This window comes from Hirundo rustica, chromosome 2 (genome assembly GCF_015227805.2).
Source record: "Hirundo rustica isolate bHirRus1 chromosome 2, bHirRus1.pri.v3, whole genome shotgun sequence".
Lineage (NCBI taxonomy): Eukaryota > Metazoa > Chordata > Aves > Passeriformes > Hirundinidae > Hirundo > Hirundo rustica.
The window spans coordinates 1-19,779 of record NC_053451.1 but is presented as its reverse complement, the minus strand read 5'-3'; the positions used below and the strand labels follow the sequence as shown (position 1 = coordinate 19,779).

At 49.2% G+C, this 19,779-nt stretch overlaps 1 protein-coding gene across 1 annotated transcript in view; it reads left to right on the top strand.

The window, feature by feature from the left end:
• URB1 (URB1 ribosome biogenesis homolog) overlaps positions 1-19,773 on the top strand; it is a 59,367-nt gene extending 39,594 nt beyond the window's left edge. Inside the window, 11 exon segments of the mRNA XM_040090177.2 lie at positions 55-841; positions 1,303-1,623; positions 3,353-3,446; positions 4,173-4,373; positions 5,014-5,340; positions 9,880-10,020; positions 16,398-16,472; positions 16,644-18,071; positions 18,797-18,997; positions 19,104-19,304; positions 19,638-19,773. Of these exon segments, the coding sequence (XP_039946111.1) occupies positions 55-266 (212 nt within the window). The 3' untranslated portion in view covers positions 267-841; positions 1,303-1,623; positions 3,353-3,446; ... (6 more) ...; positions 19,104-19,304; positions 19,638-19,773.
• The last annotated feature ends 6 nt before the right edge of the window (positions 19,774-19,779 follow it).

Here is a 19,779-nt window from a genome sequence, read left to right as displayed (position 1 = left end):
CGTGAGGTTTTCTGACACCACAACGCTGATTTTTCCCTCGTCTTTCTTCCACAGCTGTTTTTGTATTCCTGACTTCCGTCTACATCGGGGACGCGTGGCTTGGAGCGCAGGAGCCAGATATGTTACTCACCCATGTCAGATTGGTCTGCACTAGTGCAGGTTGCGAATTACAGGATGACTTGGAAACTCGGAAAGAAGGAGAAGAAACTATTGTGTCTCTTTGCAAAAAAATTTGGCTGCATCAGGGCGTTAATTCAGGGAACTGACACTTCATCTTTAACGTTCTGTGCTCTGCCATCATCACTGTGAGCCATGAAAGCCTCCTGAGCCCTTCTTATACAAAAAAAAATCAGTATTTTATTACTGTGTGCACTCAGGGGAAAGGTTTTATTCAGCATCTCTCAGTGCAACATTAAAGCTCCATTTTCTCTACCCTTGAGCAGTCTGAGACACAATATTACTTCTATCATCTTTATTACAGGCATTTTAAACTTTTTAAAGAACCAGGAAGACTGTTTGTGCACGTGTGTGTGTCATTAATATCCACCCTCTCTCCATTAGAGGATGGGGAAAAAAGGCTGCCGAGCTTCCTACCACGGGCTGTAAGTGCAAATGACGAGGAGCCAGAGGTTTAGTCACGATGATTTATTATTTCTTAAAGAACCCGGTTGATTCATGATACCAAAGCTTTAATGGCTTTGAAAGACATTTATATCAGACCTGGTACATTTCTATTACCTTTTTAAAAAATTATTTAAAAAAAAAAAAAAAAAAAAAGCCCCGTTCCATCACTGCTGCCGCTCTGTGGGACAAAAGCCCATCTTCCCTCCGCTTGGAACAGGTGAGAGACAGAACTAAACCCCACAAGATTTTCTGCTTATCGCTTACACGTGAGTTGTATTGGGAATTCTCTGTGAAATCTGATAAATTGTTCTGGAATGTGGCCCTGAGGGTAGTTGAACATGACAGCCCGGATCTGCAAAGGTGCCGTGCCAGAACGAGAACCTTTGGAATGTAAACCAGGATTTATTCCATTGACTCACGGCTGCGTGCTGTGCCCGTGTCCTTTGTAAAATACTGTACAGGGGAAAAGCAGAACGGCACATTCCTTGTGCTCTGTATTGAATTTTGGGGTGGGATAAATAAATATGAGATGCAAATGAGGGAATTGCTTGTACATGTAAATATTCTTGTCCTAAAGGAGCCATCGGCTCCGTACCAAGCCTTGAGTTAAAAATTACGTTTCTTAAAAAACCCCCAAGCCCTTTAGAGGCTACAGTTTGTGTGGTGTAGAATTCCTAGGAGCTGACGTCAGGAAATCTGTGAGCCATATCCAGCTGAGCTTAGCCGACTTTAGCCAAATGTAGCCAAGCTCGGCCGAACCAAGCTGAGTTTAACTGAACCGGGCCGAGTGCAGCCGAGGCAAGCTACGGGGAACGCTGCGGCGGGCACCGAGTCCAGCGGAACCGATCCGCGGGGAACAGCGCGAGCGGGCACGGAGTGCAGCCGAGCCGAGCTTCCCCGAAGAGGCAAATCCAAACGACTGTATCCGGTAATAGCGGAGGTGTACCGAGCGCAGCCGCGCTCAGCCGAACCCAGCGAGCTGCGCCGAACCGAGCTGAGGTCAGTGGGTTTTGGTGCCGGAACTGGGGGAAGTGGAATTGAAGTGGGGCTTCAAAAACAAACTGAATTTGAGCAAAAAGGACAAGGTTTGTGTGTGACTGGGTTTAATAGTTTCTTCAGTCTTAAAATTGTTTTCTTCCAGTATGTTTCAAGCCTAGAAAAAAAAGTTTTGATGTGTTTCATGCCGTTGGGACAGAAATTAAGAGTTTGCATTTACAGAATTCCCTGTCAGAGCTCTTTTGGCTTCCTCTTTGAAAACCATTTTTAATGCATTTCATGGCATTCACTGGAGCTAAATCAAATGGCTCCAGGGCTGAGATGCAGCTTGAACCCAAATTTCCTGGGTTGAAATTCTGCAATTTTTATTTATTTAAAAAAGTGGAATACCATCTTTTCCTATTTTACCAATCTAGGATAAGCTTTCCAATGGCTAAATTTTACCACCACCTTTTTGTGCGTGTGTGTGTGCATGTTTTCCAATTGCCTATCCGTGAATGGGACAATTCAGACTTGCCATTATTCTCATACAAAGCGGAGAGAGATGCACAACATGACAAACAGAAACCAAGACCACGGCTTTTTATCTGGGTCTAGATTCATGTTCATGAGAGGAATTGGTTCTCGCAAAGTTTCAGGGACCAGCCACGTTTATGGGCCATATGTTTATGAATATTTGTGGCTCCGCCTGCCAGCTCCACTTCACCCAGCAGGCACGGCACCGAGGGTGCTCCCCTTCTATCTCTGGCAAGTCCAGAGGTCGCTTTTCCCGCTGCTCCGTCCCAGAGCGGATTTCTGTATCGCTGCTGTTGGCATCGTAGTGCTCCGTGGTGAGGAACATCACCTGTGTCAGGCAAATCCTAGAAAAAAGGCCAAACGGAACAACCGGGTCTGTCTTTTGTATGAGCCATTGCATTCCAGCAGGGAAGCTTTCAGCAGGTGCAGGGCACAGCAGGAGGGTTCCTTCCCATTTGATCCGAAGGGTCCGCAAAGGCAGGAGCAAAGGGTCGTGGCTGGGGCCTGTCAGGGGTCAGCATTATCAGCAGGAAGGAAGTGCGGCCAGAGGGGCTCAGGCAGACGTTGGGCTGGGTGTGACCTGTACTGGCCGCATCTTCACTGTCCTTGGTAGGGTGGGCAAAGGCAAATGTAGCAACTGAGCACGTGCTGGAGACTGTCCTTCAGCTGTCCTAAAATTGGTCTAGAAAATGAAAGTGTGCTTGGCTTGACTTGGTTTGTAGCACTTCAAAGTGGTCTTCAAATATTCTTCGATAACTGTGACCTGAATTAAGGCCAGCATTCTTTTGTGCAAGCGTCATTCTGATAGACAGTGGTTGTTCATCTGGACTGGTTTTAATGTCTCTGTTTTTTTCTGAAGTTCCCATTTATTTTGCTGTATTGCTGTGGATGTTCACCCTTGTACTCTGGACAGTGGTTGGGGATTTTTTCTTCATTCCACAGCTCTAATGCTTTATTTATTTATTTATTTATTTTTCTCCATAGCAGTCAAATTCTCCAAAGCACTCACCTGGCTGCAGAATGGCCTTTTCTCAGAGAGTCATGCTGCTTGTCCCAGGCAGCACTGCCCTGTTCTGGGTGTCTTGGTGGCAAATTTTCACTTGCATCCTGTAGCCCCTAGAATCCATGGCTGTCCCTCAGGGTTGTGAAGGAGCGCTGTCTTTGGATTTTTTGGCTTCAGAGTGGGAAGTGCATGATCTAAGCTGTGGCATCTCAGCTATATTTTAGGAAGCCTGGAAAAGCAAGCTCTTCTTGACGAGGAACCGCTTCATCTTGAAAGTCAAGGTGTCTCGCAAGAGGTGCTGCAAAGGGTGAGATTGAACCGTCTGTCATTCTTTGTTTCAATCGCCTCTGTGAAACCTTGGTACGCTTCAATAGTTTCTGTAGTTTCACATTTATTGGCCCTCCAGCGCAGGCCGCAGACCGGAACGGTTTCAAACGAGCGATTCCCCTGCTAACCCCGCCCCTGGGAGCAGCTGGAGCCTCCAGGCAGGACTGAGGGAGGCAAACACTTGGGGGTGACACAGCTCCACACTGAGGGTACTTGGGGACAATGTGTAGCTTTGTCCTGGATTTTGGGGGTTTTTTTTAGCTTTCTATGAGGTTTCAATCATGGACTTGGTAAAAAGAAATGGTAAGGACTGAAAGCATGAGGGGCTGTCAAGTTACACACCCCAAAGACAACTTTTTTTTAAATAGCTGTGAGACTTCTATCTTGATTTTTGGGACTCTTTTTTGGCCAAGTGTATTGTAAGAAGTCTTATTTTAAAGTAAGCTGCTTCAAGAATGAATTTAATGGTACAAATACCCTCTCATGTCAGAAGGTTAAAAGGACTAACACCAACATGGCACCTCCTTAATTTTCAGCAGCAAAACTTGATCTTAACTAAATGTAAAACTAAATTTCTCTGCTGCTAATAAGTTAATAAAGGAGTTTAGTAGCTTTTGCTGCCCTTCGCTGATACTCAAGGTCATGAAAAAATGGCTCTACTGTTCTGAACTAAATATGGCTATTACACCTCCGTCCTTCTCCCCAGCCTGGAAACACGTGGCTTGATCTTTGATCTTCTTTCTTTGTGTTTCTGTGGCTGTTTGAGCTGCACGGAGAAGGTGTCTGTGGCCATGGCAGCCAGGGAATGGAAAGTCTGGGAAGGAACTGCTCAGACATCCAGAAGCAGCGGTGGATTGGGAGCTGGGGGTCCTGCTCAGTCGCACCCTCCTGGACACTCTGCGTCAAGGTAATATTCCCGTTTTCCTTCCTGACCGTGGAGGCGGTGGAGAACAGAACTCTTGGCACTGATGGAAAGGGGAACAGCAGGGAAAAAGTGCTGCTTGTGTCCTCAGAGAGCAGTGGGAAGAGCCCGAGAGAAATGCCGGCTGGCTGAGGGATCCTTGCGTCCCCTCTGGAATAAATCCTCGGAGCTGCTGGTTTGCAGTCCGGTTTGGACACATTTTGCTGCCGCTTTGGTTCTGAAGAAGCGGAAATCCGTGGATTTCTGGATGATTTCCGTAGCTTCCCCTATTTTGTAGGAGCTGCAGGGTGAGGTCAGTATTCTGAGGGAGCATCCCGGGGGCTTCTCCCAGCCGAGTTTCTCCTGGAGCTGGGTGCTGAGTGTAATGCCGGATGTCTAAGCTGGCTTTGGGGCGTTGTGCAGTCCCAGCTCTAAGCCTGAGCCCGGGCCTGGCTGTGTCCCAGCACTAAAGCCGGCAGCTGGGTGTGCTTTTCCAGCCCTTCCATCACGCAGGCGATCCCAGATTCCCGGAGCTCCCCGGCGCACGGCCTGGGCTCGCTCCCGGGGAGCTGAGCTTCCGTCTGCCCGAAGCCAGGGCGTCCTGCCCGGGTTTGAAACTTTATTGCTGTTGTTTTTCCTCTTCCAGGGAGCTGGCAAAAAAGGAGAGAGCCGCTAGGAAGCAAAGAAGCCGCCCGAAGGCCTTATCCCAGCCCAGGGTTCCCACTTTTCTCTCTGACTCCTGAATAATTGCTTGAGCGTAACCAGGGAGCGTCCGTTTGATTTCCTGCCTTTTCCAATAAATCCTTGCCTTCAGCTGGAGCGCGTTCCTGGTGTCCTCCTCCTCCTCCTGCATGGATTTGTAAATAAAGTTCCTGACTTCTGTCCCACTGAATTTTGTTATTCCAGCAATTGTGGCTCGCTCGTTCCATTGAAACTTCCCCGCTCTGCCGAGAGTTTGAGATGTCAAATCCAGGTAAGACTGGAGTTTCTTTGGATTGCTACTCCCACAAAACACAGATAATTCTTGGAGAAGTGTAACGTGCCATGTTTAGTTCTCACTTCCCTTTAAAATCAGAGCAGAGGAGGCAGATTTTAAATCATCCTTCCATGAACTTCCACCAACCTCCTGACTGTTCCAAAAGTTTTCAATGTTAGAAATTCCCGAGCTTGTTTTCCAGGCAAGCTGGGATTTGGGTGTTATTCCTTCCTTTTATTTCATGGTTTTCCTCTCTCTGATTTTAGTGAGGGGATATTTATTGCAAATGCCGATTTTCTATCCCAGTTGGAATTTGTGTACCTCTTAGGGCACATTTGCAAGGAAATTTGCCAAAAGAGTGTCGGTTAATGGGCATTGTGGATCACCGTACCTGCCGGATGCTGTAAATTCCCAGGAAAACTTGCTGAGTGTTTGATTGCTGTCATGAATCTCTCTGTAAAGTTCAATTTAATGCATTTTTAATGACACCACTCCCATGAAAACTTAAATCCTGGCCTAATTGCTGTTCCCTGGACACAATGGGGTGGATCTTTCCTGCCTTGGCACATTTGGATGTTCATCCGAAGTGAGTTTCCCTCTAAAATAGAATTTGTTTGCAAGCAAAACTGGGAATTGTCTCAAAACCTTCTTGTCTGGGAGGCACTGGGTTTGTTTTCCCCATCCCTGCGTCGTGCAGGATCCTCCTGGAGCTGTGTTAGGCAGTGGCAGGAGGGAGAGGAGAGCTGCTTTTTTTTTTTTTTTTTTTTTTTTTTTTTTTTTTTTTTTAAACTTTTGTAGGTTTTTTTCAGTCTATTTTATTTCTTCAGTTTTATTTTTTCATGGAATATTTTGGTTTGAATTTTTAAAATGGTTTTATATTTTATTTCTTCTATCTTTATATTTTTGTTTTATTTATTTATTATTTTTACTTTTATATTTTCTTTACTTTTTATTTACTTTTAATTTTAAAAATATTATTTTTAATTTTCATGTTATTTTTATTTTGTGGTTTTATTATTTTATAATTTTAATATATAATTTATTTTATTTTTCTTTTATGTTTTACTTTTTTAGTACTTTTATTTTAAAATGTTTTATTTTATTTCTTTTTTTTTTTTTTCCCCCATGTTTTCTTTTTTCTTTTTTTTTTTTCCCCTTACCCTTTCTTGCCCTGAGTATGTGGAATTTTGGCTGTTGGCAACAAAGAAGTTGGAAAATGACAGCCGTGGCCACCCACCGAAGGCCTGGATATAATGGGGAGTGAGAGCAAAGCCTCTGTACTTTCTGCTCCATTGAGGAACCCGAAGGGAGAAAGCTGTAAGCGCCACGGTGCCGTTTTTTTCCTTTTTATCCCCTAACAGGTCTCATTCTACCCACGAACAGGGTTCGCAGCAGTCACTTGATGTCGGGGTGTATTTCAGAGGCAGCAATAAAAGAAAGTAGGATTTTTATTCTGTAACTCTCCAAACCTCATTGTTTAGTGAGAAAGAAATCCAAAACAAAGCAAACAACCAAAATTAAAAAAAAAAAAACCACAAAAACCAAAAACTAAAAAACCCCCACACAAACAACCCTCCACGCCACCCTGAAATAAAGCACAGAAAGAGAAAATCTGCCAGTATTATTTTAATGAGAATGAAATCTTTACCCCTTAGAAAAGCAGGCTCATTTAATTCTAATTGATTGTGGTTCTGATGTGTCAGGTTAATGAATTTGTATAGATTAAAATATCGTCTACCATATAAACAAACAGAAAATTTAAAAAATGAATACAAAAATAGGAAAATATAATTAATAAAATTAGCAATGTAAAATACGAAAAATAATATCAGCAATATAAATAAATACAATCTCTATTATGACACGCTATGTGCATTATATCTAATATACATGGGTACGGATATAAAACAGAAATGGTAATGATAAATATAAACATAATAAATACTAAAATTTAAAAGATAGCCTAGCATGAAGGCTTTTTTGGTTTGAACGTGGCGAGTGGCAGGGTTGTGGCAGTTGCGCTTGGGGATCTTTTGGGGCATTTCTTTGAGAGGATTTTTGGGCGGGGATTTTTGGGCCCGTTCTTTTTTGCCTCCGTTCTCTGCCCGTGCCCGAGGCCGGGCTGAGCTTCGGGGCAGTGCTGCCACCGTGTGGACAGAGAGCGGTACTGCAGCTCCCCCCGTGCCCGTCCCCGCCGCGCGTGGGAGCGCCGGGCTGTGAGCTCGGGGCAGTGCTGTGGACACAGAGCGGTCCTGGGAAGTTCTGAGGGGATTTTGGACTTCCGGGGGGGACATCTGAAGGAAGTTTAGGACTTCTGGGGGACTTGTTGTAGGTCCAAACCTCTCCCTTTTCCCTTTCACGTCTGGTTCTGTCTGCTGTTGTCATCGTGGCCAAAAAAGAGGGGAGCTGAGGGCGCCAGGACTCACCTCCCCCCCCCCACCCCAAATAAAACCCCTCCAAAAACTACCAACAAACGAACTTGACTTTTGTCCCGTCCCGGTCGCCCCCTCCCCACATTCGGATTTCTGGGGTCTCCCAGCGCCCTTATTGGGGCTCCCCCCTCAGGGCTCCCTGCGCTGCCACCTTCCCACGAGCTCGGCGAGGATAGGATGCCCCCCGGACGTGCGGGAGCAGCGGGGCTCAGTTGGGAAATCATGACAGGAAGCACCGGCAGCTGCACGGGTCCGGTCCCCCACCCGCCATCTCTATGACTTCCGCGTGGCGAAGGGGAGTCCCGGTACTCCGAACATTCGAATAACTGTATGATTCCGATCGGGCGGGGGGCGTTTCCGGTCCTCGACTCCTTATCTCTATGATTTCCGGTGCTCCTCTTTGCTGTCTCGATGATTCCGAGAGGGCGGGGGCGCTTTCGGTCCGCCAGGCCATATCTCTATGGTTTTTCTGCGTGGCGGAGCGGCCCTCAGGGGCCCCTCTTTGCTATCTCGATGATTCTCAGAGGGCGGGGGCGATTTCGGTCCGCCAGTACATCTCTATGGTTTTTCTGCGTGGCGGAGCGGCCCTCAGGGGCCCCTCTTTGCTATCTCGATGATTCTCAGAGGGCGGGGGAGCGTTTCCGGTCCGCCACCCCTATCTCTATGGTTTTTCTGCGTGGCGGAGCGAACTTCCGGTGCTCTTCTGTACTATCTCGATGACTCTCAGAGGGCGGGGGCGTTTTCGGTCCGCCAGGCCATATCTCTATGGTTTTTCTGCGTGGCGGAGCGGCCGTCAGGGGCCCCTCTTTGCTATCTCGATGATTCTCAGAGGGCGGGGGCGTTTTCGGTCCGCCACCTCATATCTCTATGGTTTTTCTGCGTGGCGGAGCGGCCTTCAGGGGCCCCTCTTTGCTATCTCGGTGGTTCCGCGAGGGCGGGGGCGATTTCTGGTCCGCCACCCCTTATCTCTATGGGTTTCCACGTGGCTGAGGGGCGTTTCCGGTGCTCCTCGCCCCCTAAAACCCCCGCATTCCTACCTGGATCCCTTCAATTCCCCTTGGGACCCCCCCCAAATTTCCTCTGCCATGTTTTCCCCCCTCTCCGATTTTTGGCGAACCCCGAATTCCCCCCGGGGCCCCGCGGTCCCTTCCCTGATTTCGGCGCCTCCCGAGGCCCGTGGCTCGGGGGGGCGGTCGCGACTGGGGCTCGGAGGCTGACCCCCCCCCGGGTTTGGGGGCGCTGCCCCGCGGTGCCGGGGTGGCCCCTGCAGCCGCCGGAGGAGGAAGAGACCCAGAGGTGAATTTGCGGGGGAAATCTCGGGGCTCGGGGCCGGATTTGGGGGTTAAGAGGAAAAATGTGAGGCTTTGGGGGTGGAAATGTGGGGCTTTAGGAGGGAATTGGGAGAGTCCCGGGGAGCACTTGGGGGTTCTCGAGGGGATTTTGGGGAATCGAGGGGGAGTTGGGGGGGAATTTCGGAGCTTGAAGAGGGGAATTTGGGGCTTGAGTGGAAATTTTTGGGCATATGAGGGGGGTTTGGGGGATTGCCAAGGTGGGATTTGGGGGACTGAGAATGGAAATTTGGGGTTTCAGGCGGGGGGAGGTTTCCAGGGGAGGTTCGGGGGATTTGCCGAACATTTGATGGTTCTGGGGTGGTGTTTTTGGGTGTTTTCCTCCGAGCTGCATTTTTTTATATATATTATTATTTATTTTATTTTTGACTTTAGCAATTTTTTAAATTCTCTTTTATTTTATTGAGTTTTATTTATTCATGTAATTTTTTTCTTTGTATTTTTAAAATGTTTTCTCTTTTATTTCTTCAAGCTTTATAATTTTATTTTTATTTATTAATGATTTTTACTTTTGTTGTTACTATTTTTTTCTTTTTAATTCCTTTTAATTTTTAAAATATTATTTAATTTTTATTTTCCTTTTTATTTTATTTTTATTTTGGTTTTTAAATTTTTATTTCATATATATATATTATTTTTTTCTTTTTAATTACTTATATTTTATTTTAAAATGTTTTATTTTATTTCTTTTTTATTATTATTATTCATGTTTTCTTTTTTTCTTTTTCTTTTTCCTTACCCTTTCTTACCTCGAGTATGTGGCAGATTGTCTGCTGGCAACAAAGAAGTTGGAAAATGACAGCCGTGGCCACCCACCGAAGGCCTGGATATAATGGGGAGTGAGAGCAAAGCCTCTGTACTTTCTGCTCCATTGAGGAACCCGAAGGGAGAAAGCTGTAAGCGCCACGGTGCCGTTTTTTTCCTTTTTATCCCCTAACAGGTCTCATTCTACCCACGAACAGGGTTAGCAGCAGTCACTTGATGTCGGGGTGTATTTCAGAGGCAGCAATAAAAGAAAGTAGATTTTTTATTCTGTAACTCTCCAAACCTCATTGTTTAGTAACAAAGAAATCCAAAACAAAGCAAACAAAAAAAACCAAAAACAAAACAAAACCCCTGACAAACAACCCCTCCCCCCCAAAAAAAACACACAAAGAGAAAATATGCCAGTATTATTTTAATGAGAATGAAATCTTTACCCTTTAGAAAACCAGGCTCATTTAATTCTAATTAATTGTGGTTCTGATGTGTTAGGTTAATAAATTCCTATCATTTAAAATATCATTTGAAATATAAAGAAATAAACACAAAATTTAAAAATCAATACAAAAATAAGAAAGTATAATTAATAAAAAGAGAAATGTAAAATATGAAAAATAATATCAGCAATATAAATAAATACAATCTATATTATGACATGCTATGTGTATTATAATATATCTAATATACACAGATATGGATATAAAACAGAAATGGTAATGATAAATAAAATAAATACTAAAAATTTGATATCTAGCCTACAATCAAGGCCTTTTTGGTTTGAATGTGGTGAGTGGCAGGGTTCTGGGAGTTGCGCTTGGGGATCTTTTGGGGCATTTCTTTGAGAGGATTTTTGGGCGGGGATTTTTGGGCCCGTTCTTTTTTGCCTCCGTTCTCTGCCTGTGCCCGAGCCCGGGCTGTGAGCGCGGTGCAGTGCTGCCGCCCTGTGGACACAGAGAAGCACTGCAGCTTCCCCCGTGCCCGTCCCCGCCATTCGCAGGCATCCCGACTGGACGTACGGTGCGGTGCTGCCACCGTGTGGACACAGAGCGGTACTGCAGCTCCCCCCGTGCACGTCCCCGCCATTCACAGGCATCCCGACTGGAAGTACGGTGCGGTGCTGCCACCCTGTGGACACAGAGCGGTACTGCAGCTCCCCCCGTGCCCCACTCTGCCGTGCGTGGGAGCCCCCGACTGTGAGCCTGGGGCAGTGCTGCCGCCGGACCTTCCAAAGATGGCGGCAAAAAGGGTGGGGAAAAAGGCAAGGACTCCGAGTGCTTCTAGTCGGCCGCCTGCGCACGACCCCGACCACAATGCCGCCTGGGCGCGATTTTTAGGGGCATTTCGACGTGCACGGGCATGGGCTGGGGGCTCAGCAGTGTTGAGGGTAAGTTTCAGCAGTCGATTTAGTCGGGCTCCTACAGAATGAGCTCGGGAAAGCCTTAGGGGTGGTGCCACTCCCAAGATGGTGGCTGGCCAGGAAGCACCTGACCTTCCAAAAATGGCGACAAAAAAAGGGCAGGAAAGATCAAGGACTCCCGCAGGGCCTTCTAACGGGCTGCCAGTGGACTACCTTGACTATGACACCACCCAGGCGTGGTTTTCTGTGCCATTTCTAGATGTGCGGAGGCAGGCTGTGGGGTCATCCGTGCCGTGGGCACGGTCAGGAAGTTGATTTTAGTCAGGCGGCTCTGAGAGCAGCCTATGGGGGCCTTAGGAGTGCCAGAAAAAAAGATGGTGGCCTTACTGGAAATGACTTTGCCCTTAATAAAGATGGCGACAGGTAAGGGCAGAACTCACGTGACACCACTCCCAAGATGGTGGTTCGGCACTATGTGCCTGACCTTCTAAAGATGGTGACAAATAGGGTGGGGAAAACTCAAGGACCCCAAGGTACAACTAGCCAGCTGCCTGCATGCTATCCTGAGCACAGCACCTTCTGGACACAATTTTCTGTGGCACTTCCAGGTGTGTGGAGGTGGGCTGTGGGCTCAGACTCGCTGTGGGCACATTCAGGGAGTCGATTTTAGTCAGGCGGCTCTGATAGCAGCCTATGGGGGCCTTAGGAGTGCCAGAAAAAAAGATGGCCACTGCACTGGAAATGACTTTGGCCCTCAATAAATATGGCAGCCAGTAAGGGCAGAAGTCACCTGATGCCCCTCCCAAGATGGCAACCAGGTAGAGTTGTTTAACCTTCTAAAGATGGCGACAAAAAAGGGTGGGAAAAATCAAGGACCCTGAGGTACAACTAGCCAACTGCCTGCATGCTATCCTGAGCACAGCACCTCCTGGATGCAATTTTCTGTGGCACTTCCAGGTGTGTGGAGGTGGGCTGTGGGCTCAGACTCACTGTGGGCGCATTCAGGGAGTCGATTTTAGTCAGGCGGCTCTGAGAGCAGCCTATGGGGGCCTTAGGAGTGCCAGGAAAAAAGATGGCGCCCTCACTGGAAATGACTTTGCCCTTAATAAAGATGGCGACAGGTAAGGGCAGAACTCACATGACACCACTCCCAAGATGGTGGTTCGGCACTATGTGCCTGACCTTCTAAAGATGGCGACAAAAAGGGTGGGGAAAACTCAAGGACCCCAAGGTACAACTAGCCGACTGCCTGCGTGCTATCCTGAGCACAACGCGGCCCAGGCGCGATTTTCTGCTGTGTTTCGAGGTGCGGGGGGACGGGCTGGGGGCTCAGCGGCGCTGCGGGCGGGCGGGAGCCGGGCCTGCGCCGACAGGCAGCGGCGGGGACGCCCCGATCGGCCGAGGTCCCGCCGCGGCCGGCGTCCCGGGAGTGGTCCCTGTGCGGTGCCGGGCGCTCGGCCCGTCCCGTCCCTGTGCCGTCCTCTCCCCTCTCCTCCCCGCCCTCCCCACTCACCCCCGCGCTCCCACCCTGAGCGAGCTGTGAGCGGGGGGGTGCTGTTCGCGTCCCCGGGAGCTGTTGCTGCCGCCCATAGAGGACTCGCAGCAGCCTCGTGTCGTCTGTGTGTGGAAGGTTTGATCGGCTTTGTAGCGGATGTGCTGTTACAGGCTGGGAGCGCTCGGTTTCCTGGGTGGGGAAGTCTTTGAAGTAGCCAAGCTGAGCAGTTGCTGAGAGTTCCAAGGCCGGTGTCCCTTGGGATTCTTGAAACAATGTTTAAATAGTTATCATGGAGTTGAAACAGTGGCTCAGAGTCGATTTGTTAAGAGCGGCAGAAACGGTTTTTTTCGCCCTCACGTGTGCTGGGGCTGTCCCGGGGCTCCGGCAGCGCCCCCTGCCGGCGGTCGGGCGGTGCTGCAGCTCCACCGGAGGCTCCCGGAGCTCCGGGGCGGTTACGCCGCACACCTGCGGGGGCGGGGCGGAGGGGGGGCCCCTGGGCGCACGGCCCAATCAACGCTGCGAGCGCCTCTGCGCATCGGCCAATCATGAGCTGGGGGGGGCGGGTTTCTAAGGGCTGGGTGGGAGACGGTGTTTGTGGCCGTGCCTTTGGTGTGTGATGGTGGTCTCCTCCCCTGGGCTGTTTAACGAGGTAAGCGCATGGTTTAACTCAGTGGTTTGAACTGTGTTGGAGTCAATATGTTTGGGCGTGTGGTGTGGTGCAGGGCCGATGTTGGTGGCCCCAGCTGAAGCTATGTTAATGCTGGGGAGGCTGTTGCTCCTGGGGTAGGCCTCAGGTTTCTAAGCCCTTCCCTAATGAGGAGTTAGGAGGCACGAGTTGCCACAGTTTGTCTTTTTCCTGGTCATTATAGGGCTGAAGTGGTGCTTTTTGTATCTTCTGCATCAGCTTCTACCCTTGGATTGGGTTTCCCGTGGCTCTGGTAGAGTGCAGAGGGTTTTGCTCTCTGCTGGGCCAGATAATTGCTTTGGGAAGGTCCTTTATAGACCAGAATTATGTTGGCTCTGCAGGCTTCTGCAGTTAAAGGCCTGACTCGCAGTGTGGAATTGGAGCCTGTTGGGCAAGGAATGGGAGACAGAGCCTTTCCTTCCCTAATTCCTCTAAGCTGTAAGTTTTTGCTGTGTCTGTGGTTCTGGCCAGGGTTCGTGTTTGGGGTGGGAGCTGTGAAGTTTTGCTCCCTTTCCAGGTGGTGTTGCTGTATCTGTGCTTAGGGCAGGGAGCATTGGGGTGTTTTTGTTAATTCAGGCTCCTCCTGAGGGATGGAAGGTACAGACTGAAAAGCTTGCAGGGAAGGGTGATTCAGCACTGTGATGTGGTCCCACAGTGGGGTGAATGATAGAGTAAAGCACCACTCTGAGCAAGAGCATGTCAGGTCATAGTCTGGTTTAAGCCAGTGTTTCTGTGCTATTGTCTTTCTTGTAATTTTCCTGTTAAATTGTAGCTCTGACTTGGAATTTCTCACCAAGTATTTGTGCAGAGTTAATTCCTCCTGCTGCTTTACCTTCAATCCTTTACCTTCAGCATGCTCACCTCAAGGCACTCAGGCAGCCCCTGGTTCTGTGCTCTGTGTTTGGCTGGTCAGCGTTCTCCTGCCAGGTGGTCCCCTCCTGCAGTTAATTACCTGCCTGGGTTAAAGGTACGTGTCTTGTGTTCTGTGGAAGAATTTCCTGCAGTTTTCATTGTTTGTTTTCACAGAGCAAGACTGGGTTTTTCTTCTTGTGCTTTGTACTTAAGGATACATCCAAAGTGCCCTGTAGGTTCTTGGCACACTGTGGGAATTTGGTGTGCGTGGGATCTTGGAATGTAAATCAGCGGGGTTTGTGTGGGAAATGTAAAATCAGCGCTTGGATTGCTCTGGATACATAATGGGAAATGTGTGTTAGGAGAAGTGACTGTGGCTAAGGACTGCTTTCTTGTAGCTCTGCGGGTTTGGCAGAGCGGTTGAAGGGTTTGTGAGAGCAGACCAGGGAATGGACAGATCAGCCCCAGGAGGCTGAGCTTTGCTTCTCTTTCCAGAAGGCTGAACCCAGTAGTGAATGTAAAGTCTGAGGCCAGAGTGAGTAGTAATAATTGTCTTTTATTTTTTTTTTTTCTTTTTCTTTCTCTTGAGGTCACTTGTAAGGGTAGGACAAGCACTGAGGCAGAGCTTGTTGGGACCCTGACAGAGAGGGAGAAGCAGCAAATGGAGTTGGAAAAGTATTGTCCTTTCTGTACCTGAGAAGCTGGACAAGACCATGGAATCAGACCTGTGGTCTTGTTGTGGAGTCCACGGTCCAAGGGAACTCCTGGATTGCTCCTGAAGCCCTGGCCAGGCTTGGGGCCCGATCCACGAGGAAGCCGAGCCGGGCTGTTGCCGCACTGGACGTTGTGTCAGCCTGTTGCTGGCACCCATTTGTCCGAGCTGGGCCCTGTCCCAGCAGAGCTGTAAGTCTCTTTGCCTGCAGGTGGATGTGCCAGTGGCAAGTCCCAGTTGTGGGAGAGGCTCTCCAGTGCTTGGCTGGGACAGGGGGTTCCCAGCTCACGGGCTGTGGCTCTGGAGGATGGTGAAGTCTCAGGGTCCTTGGTGCTGCGTCTCAGTCCCTGTAGTGCTGCTCTCTTTGGTAGCAGTGGTGAGGGGCATTGCAGGGCTTTGTTGTTTGGAGTTCTTTGCTGCTTTGAGCTCTGGTCGGTGAGGCTGGATTCCTGAAGCTGGTGTCTGTGTCTTTGCTGCTGCCCCTGCCCCCTGGCCAAACAAACCTGCAAGGATTTAAGGTTTTAGACCTGGTATTTCCTTTGGTGAGCTTCCTCCCAGCCCTGATGTACTCCTGGAAGTGCCATGGAGGTGTCCTCCTCTCAGGACCGAGGAGCTGTAGGCTGGGTGCTGCTTCTGTTCTGCCCTGGGACCCCTTGGGAGGGCTTGGAGAGAAGCCTGAAGATGGGCTGGGGAGACATGATCTGGGATATTCCCCCCTCCTGATGTTTGGTACCAGTGCAGTAGGAAAATCCAGGTTTCCTTCTAGCTCGGGATTTCTTGGTCAAGGGGCCAAACCCCTGGGAGATGCTGGAGTTTGAGGGGGTATTGTGCTAGCTCTGATATAGAGCTGCCTCCTGTCATGAAGTAAACAGCACTTGCTGCAACTGGCAGACTTCTGTTTGTTTCCCTCAGAGCATTTAGAGGGCTGTGTAGCTGCTGGGCTGTTCCCAACAGGTGTGAGGTCCTTGTCTGTGCAGTGTAATGAATCGTATTCCACTGAGACTTGAATGAGCCTCCAGGAATTTGTGAGCTGATGAAGGGATTTCTGAGCCAAAGTTCCCGGCCTGAATAAGGTTGGCAGCTCTAGCGGACACGCCGATTGCTGGTAATTGTGCCCTTCTGGCTGTGGAGCACCTTGGGTAAGTCAGAAATCTGTGGGAACTCTGTGGCCTTTCCTCGTGTAAGTAAATGTATTTATGGCTATTGCACCTGCAACTGTCAGCTCTGCTGTTGCTGATCTAGAGGAGTCAAGTATTTCCCCACCAAGCACAGTCTTTCTGAGGTTGAGGTGATTTTTCTGGGCAGTTTTTCAACTTGGATGGGAATGAAAGCTTCCAAGGTGTGCCCCTTTGTAGCTCAAGCCCCCTGGAAGATAACAAGCTGATGTTGATGTTTTCACTTTCATCTCAGGGAAGCAGTGGCCTGAAGCTGTTCTTGTGTCTGGCAGTTGCAGGGCACGCTTGGATCTCTGCTGCAGCTCTTCTGGTGTGTATGACGGTGACGGGTGGTTTTCAGGGATGTGATGGGCAGCATTGCAGCCTGGAGCGCTTGTCTGGCGGTGCTCAGGGGTGTAATGGCCTGCCGGGTTCCTCCTCTGCCTCTGTCCCCGGGCGGAGCTGTCCTGCCCTTTCAAGCAGCCCTTCCTTTCCTGGGCAGTTGATCCGTGCTGTGCTTGAGGGAGAGATCTTGGTTGTGGCTGTGTCCTGCCTGCCTCGGCTGGCAAATGCTGCGGTTGTGGTTGGCGTGTGGCCGTGGGGATCCTGGGGACAGGTAAGAATCCTTCCTTCCCCTTGCAGGGGGATCTGTGCCATGCTCAGAGGCAAACAGAAAACAAGACTGTGGCTTTTTATCTGGGTCTAGTTTCATGTTCGTGAGACAAATTTGGTCTCACAAAGCTTTCAGGAACCAGCCACCTTTATGGGCTATGTGTTTATGTTTCTGAATATTTATGGGTCAGCCTGCCAGCTCCAGTTCACTCAGCAGGCACGGCACCGAGGGTGCTCCCCTTCTATCTCTGGCAAGTCCAGAGGTCGCTTTTCCCGCTGCTTCGTCCCAGAGCGGATTTCTGTATCGCTGCTGTTGGCATCGTAGTGCTCAGTGGTGAGGAACGTCACCTCTGTAAGGCAAATCGTAGAAAAAAGGCCAGAACGGAACAAGCGGGCGTGTCTTTTGCATGAGCCATTGCATTCCAGCAGGGAATCTTTCAGCAGGTGCAGGGCACAGCAGGAGGGTTCCTTCCCATTTGATCCAAAGAGTCTGCAAAGGCAGGAGCAAAGGGTCGTGGCTGGGGCCTGTCAGGGGTCAGCATTATCAGCAGGAAGGAAGTGCGGCCAGAGGGGCTCAGGCAGACCTTGGGCTGGGTGTGACCTGTACTGGCCACATCTGCGCTGTCCTTGGTAGGGTGGGCAAAGGCAAATGTGGCAGCTGAGCACGTGCTGGAGACTGTCCTTCAGCTGTCCTAAAATCTGTCTAGAAAATGAAAGTGTGCTTGGCTTGACTTGGTTTGTAGCACTTCAAAGTGGTCTTCAAATATTCTTCGATAACTGTGACCTGAATTAAGGCCAGAGTTCTTTTGTGCAAGCGTCGTTCTGATAGACAGTGGTTGTTCATCTGGACTGGTTTTAATGTCTCTGGTTTTTTTTCTGAAGTTCCCATTTATTTTGCTGTATTGCCGTGGATGTTCACCCTTGTACTCTGGACAGTGGTTGGGGATTTTTCTTCATTCCACAGCTCTAATGTTTTATTTATTTATTTTTCTCCATAGCAGTCAAATTCTCCAAAGCACTCACCTGGCTGCAGAATGGCCTTTTCTCAGAGAGTCATGCTGCTTGTCCCAGGCAGCGCTGCCCTGCTCTGGGTGTCTTGGTGCAAATTTTCATTGCATCCTGTAGCCCTAGAATTCATGGCTGTCCCTCAGGGTTGTGAAGGAGCGCTGTCTTTGGATTTTTTGGCTTCAGAGTGGGAAGGGCATGATCTAAACTGTGGCATCTCAGCTATATTTTAGGAAGCCTGGAAAAGCAAGCTCTTCTTGACAAGCAAGTTCATCTTGAAAGTCAAGGTGTCTCGCAAGAGGTGCTGCAAAGGGTGAGATTGAACCTTCTGTCCTTCTTTGTTTTAAATCGCCTCTGTGAAACCTTGGTACGCTTCAATAGTTTCTGTAGTTTCACATTTATTGGCCCTCCAGCGCAGGCCGCAGACCGGAACGGTTTCAAACGAGCGATTCCCCTGCTAACCCCGCCCCGGGAGCAGCTGGAGCGTCCAGGCGGGACTGAGGGAGGAAACACTTGGGGGTGACACAGCTCCACACTGAGGGTACTTGGGGACAATGTGTAGCTTTGTCCTGGATTTTGGGGGTTTTTTTTTAGCTTTCTATGAGGTTTCAATCATGGACTTGGTAAAAAGAAATGGTAAGGACTGAAAGCATGAGGGGCTGTCAAGTTACACACCCCAAAGACAACTTCTTTTTTAATAGCTGTGAGACTTCTATCTTGATTTTTGGGACTCTTTTTTGGCCAAGTGTATTGTAAGAAGTCTTATTTTAAAGTAAGCTGCTTCAAGAATGAATTTATGGTACAAATACCCTCTCACGTCAGAAGGTTAAAAGGACTAACACCAACATGGCACCCCCTTAATTTTCAGCAGCAAAACTTGATCTTAACTAAATGTAAAACTAAATTTCTCTGCTGCTAATAAGTTAATAAAGGAGTTTATCAGCTTTTGCTGCCCTTTGCTGATACTCAAGGTCATGCAAAAATGGCTCTACTGTTCTGAACTAAATATGGCTATTACACCTCCGTCCTTCTCCCCAGCCTGGAAACACGTGGCTTGATCTTTGATCTTCTTTCTTTGTGTTTCTGTGGCTGTTTGAGCTGCACGGAGAAGGTGTCTGTGGCCATGGCAGCCAGGGAATGGAAAGTCTGGGAAGGAACTGCTCAGAAATCCAGAAGCAGCGGTGGATTGAGAGCTGGGGGTCCTGCTCAGTCGCACCCTCCTGGACACTCTGCGTCAAGGTAATATTCCCGTTTTCCTTCCTGACCGTGGAGGCGGTGGAGAACAGAACTCTTGGCACTGATGGAAAGGGGAACAGCAGGGAAAAAGTGCTCCTTGTGTCCTCAGAGAGCAGTGGGAAGAGCCCGAGAGAAATGCCGTCTGGCTGAGGGATCCTTGCGTCCCCTCTGGAATAAATCCTCGGAGCTGCTGCTTTGCAGTCCGGTTTGGACACATTTTGCTGCCGCTTTGGTTCTGAAGAAGCGGAAATCCGTGGATTTCTGGATGATTTCCGTAGCTTCCCCTATTTTGGAGGAGCTGCAGGGTGAGGTCAGTATTCTGAGGGAGCATCCCGGGGGCTTCTCCCAGCCGAGTTTCTCCTGGAGCTGGGTGCTGGGTGTAATGCCGGATGTGTAAGCTGGCTTTGGGGCGTTGTGCAGTCCCAGCTCTAAGCCTGAGCCCGGGCCTGGCTGTGTCCCAGCACTAAAGCCGGCAGCTGGGTGTGCTTTTCCAGCCCTTCCATCACGCAGGCGATCCCAGATTCCCGGAGCTCCCCGGCGCACGGCCTGGGCTCGCTCCCGGGGAGCTGCGCTTCCGTCTGCCCGAAGCCAGGGCGTCCTGCCCGGGTTTGAAACTTTATTGCTGTTGTTTTTCCTCTTCCAGGGAGCTGGCAAAAAAGGAGAGAGCCGCTAGGAAGCAAAGAAGCCGCCCGAAGGCCTTATCCCAGCCCAGGGTTCCCACTTTTCTCTCTGACTCCTGAATAATTGCTTGAGCGTAACCAGGGAGCGTCCGTTTGATTTCCTGC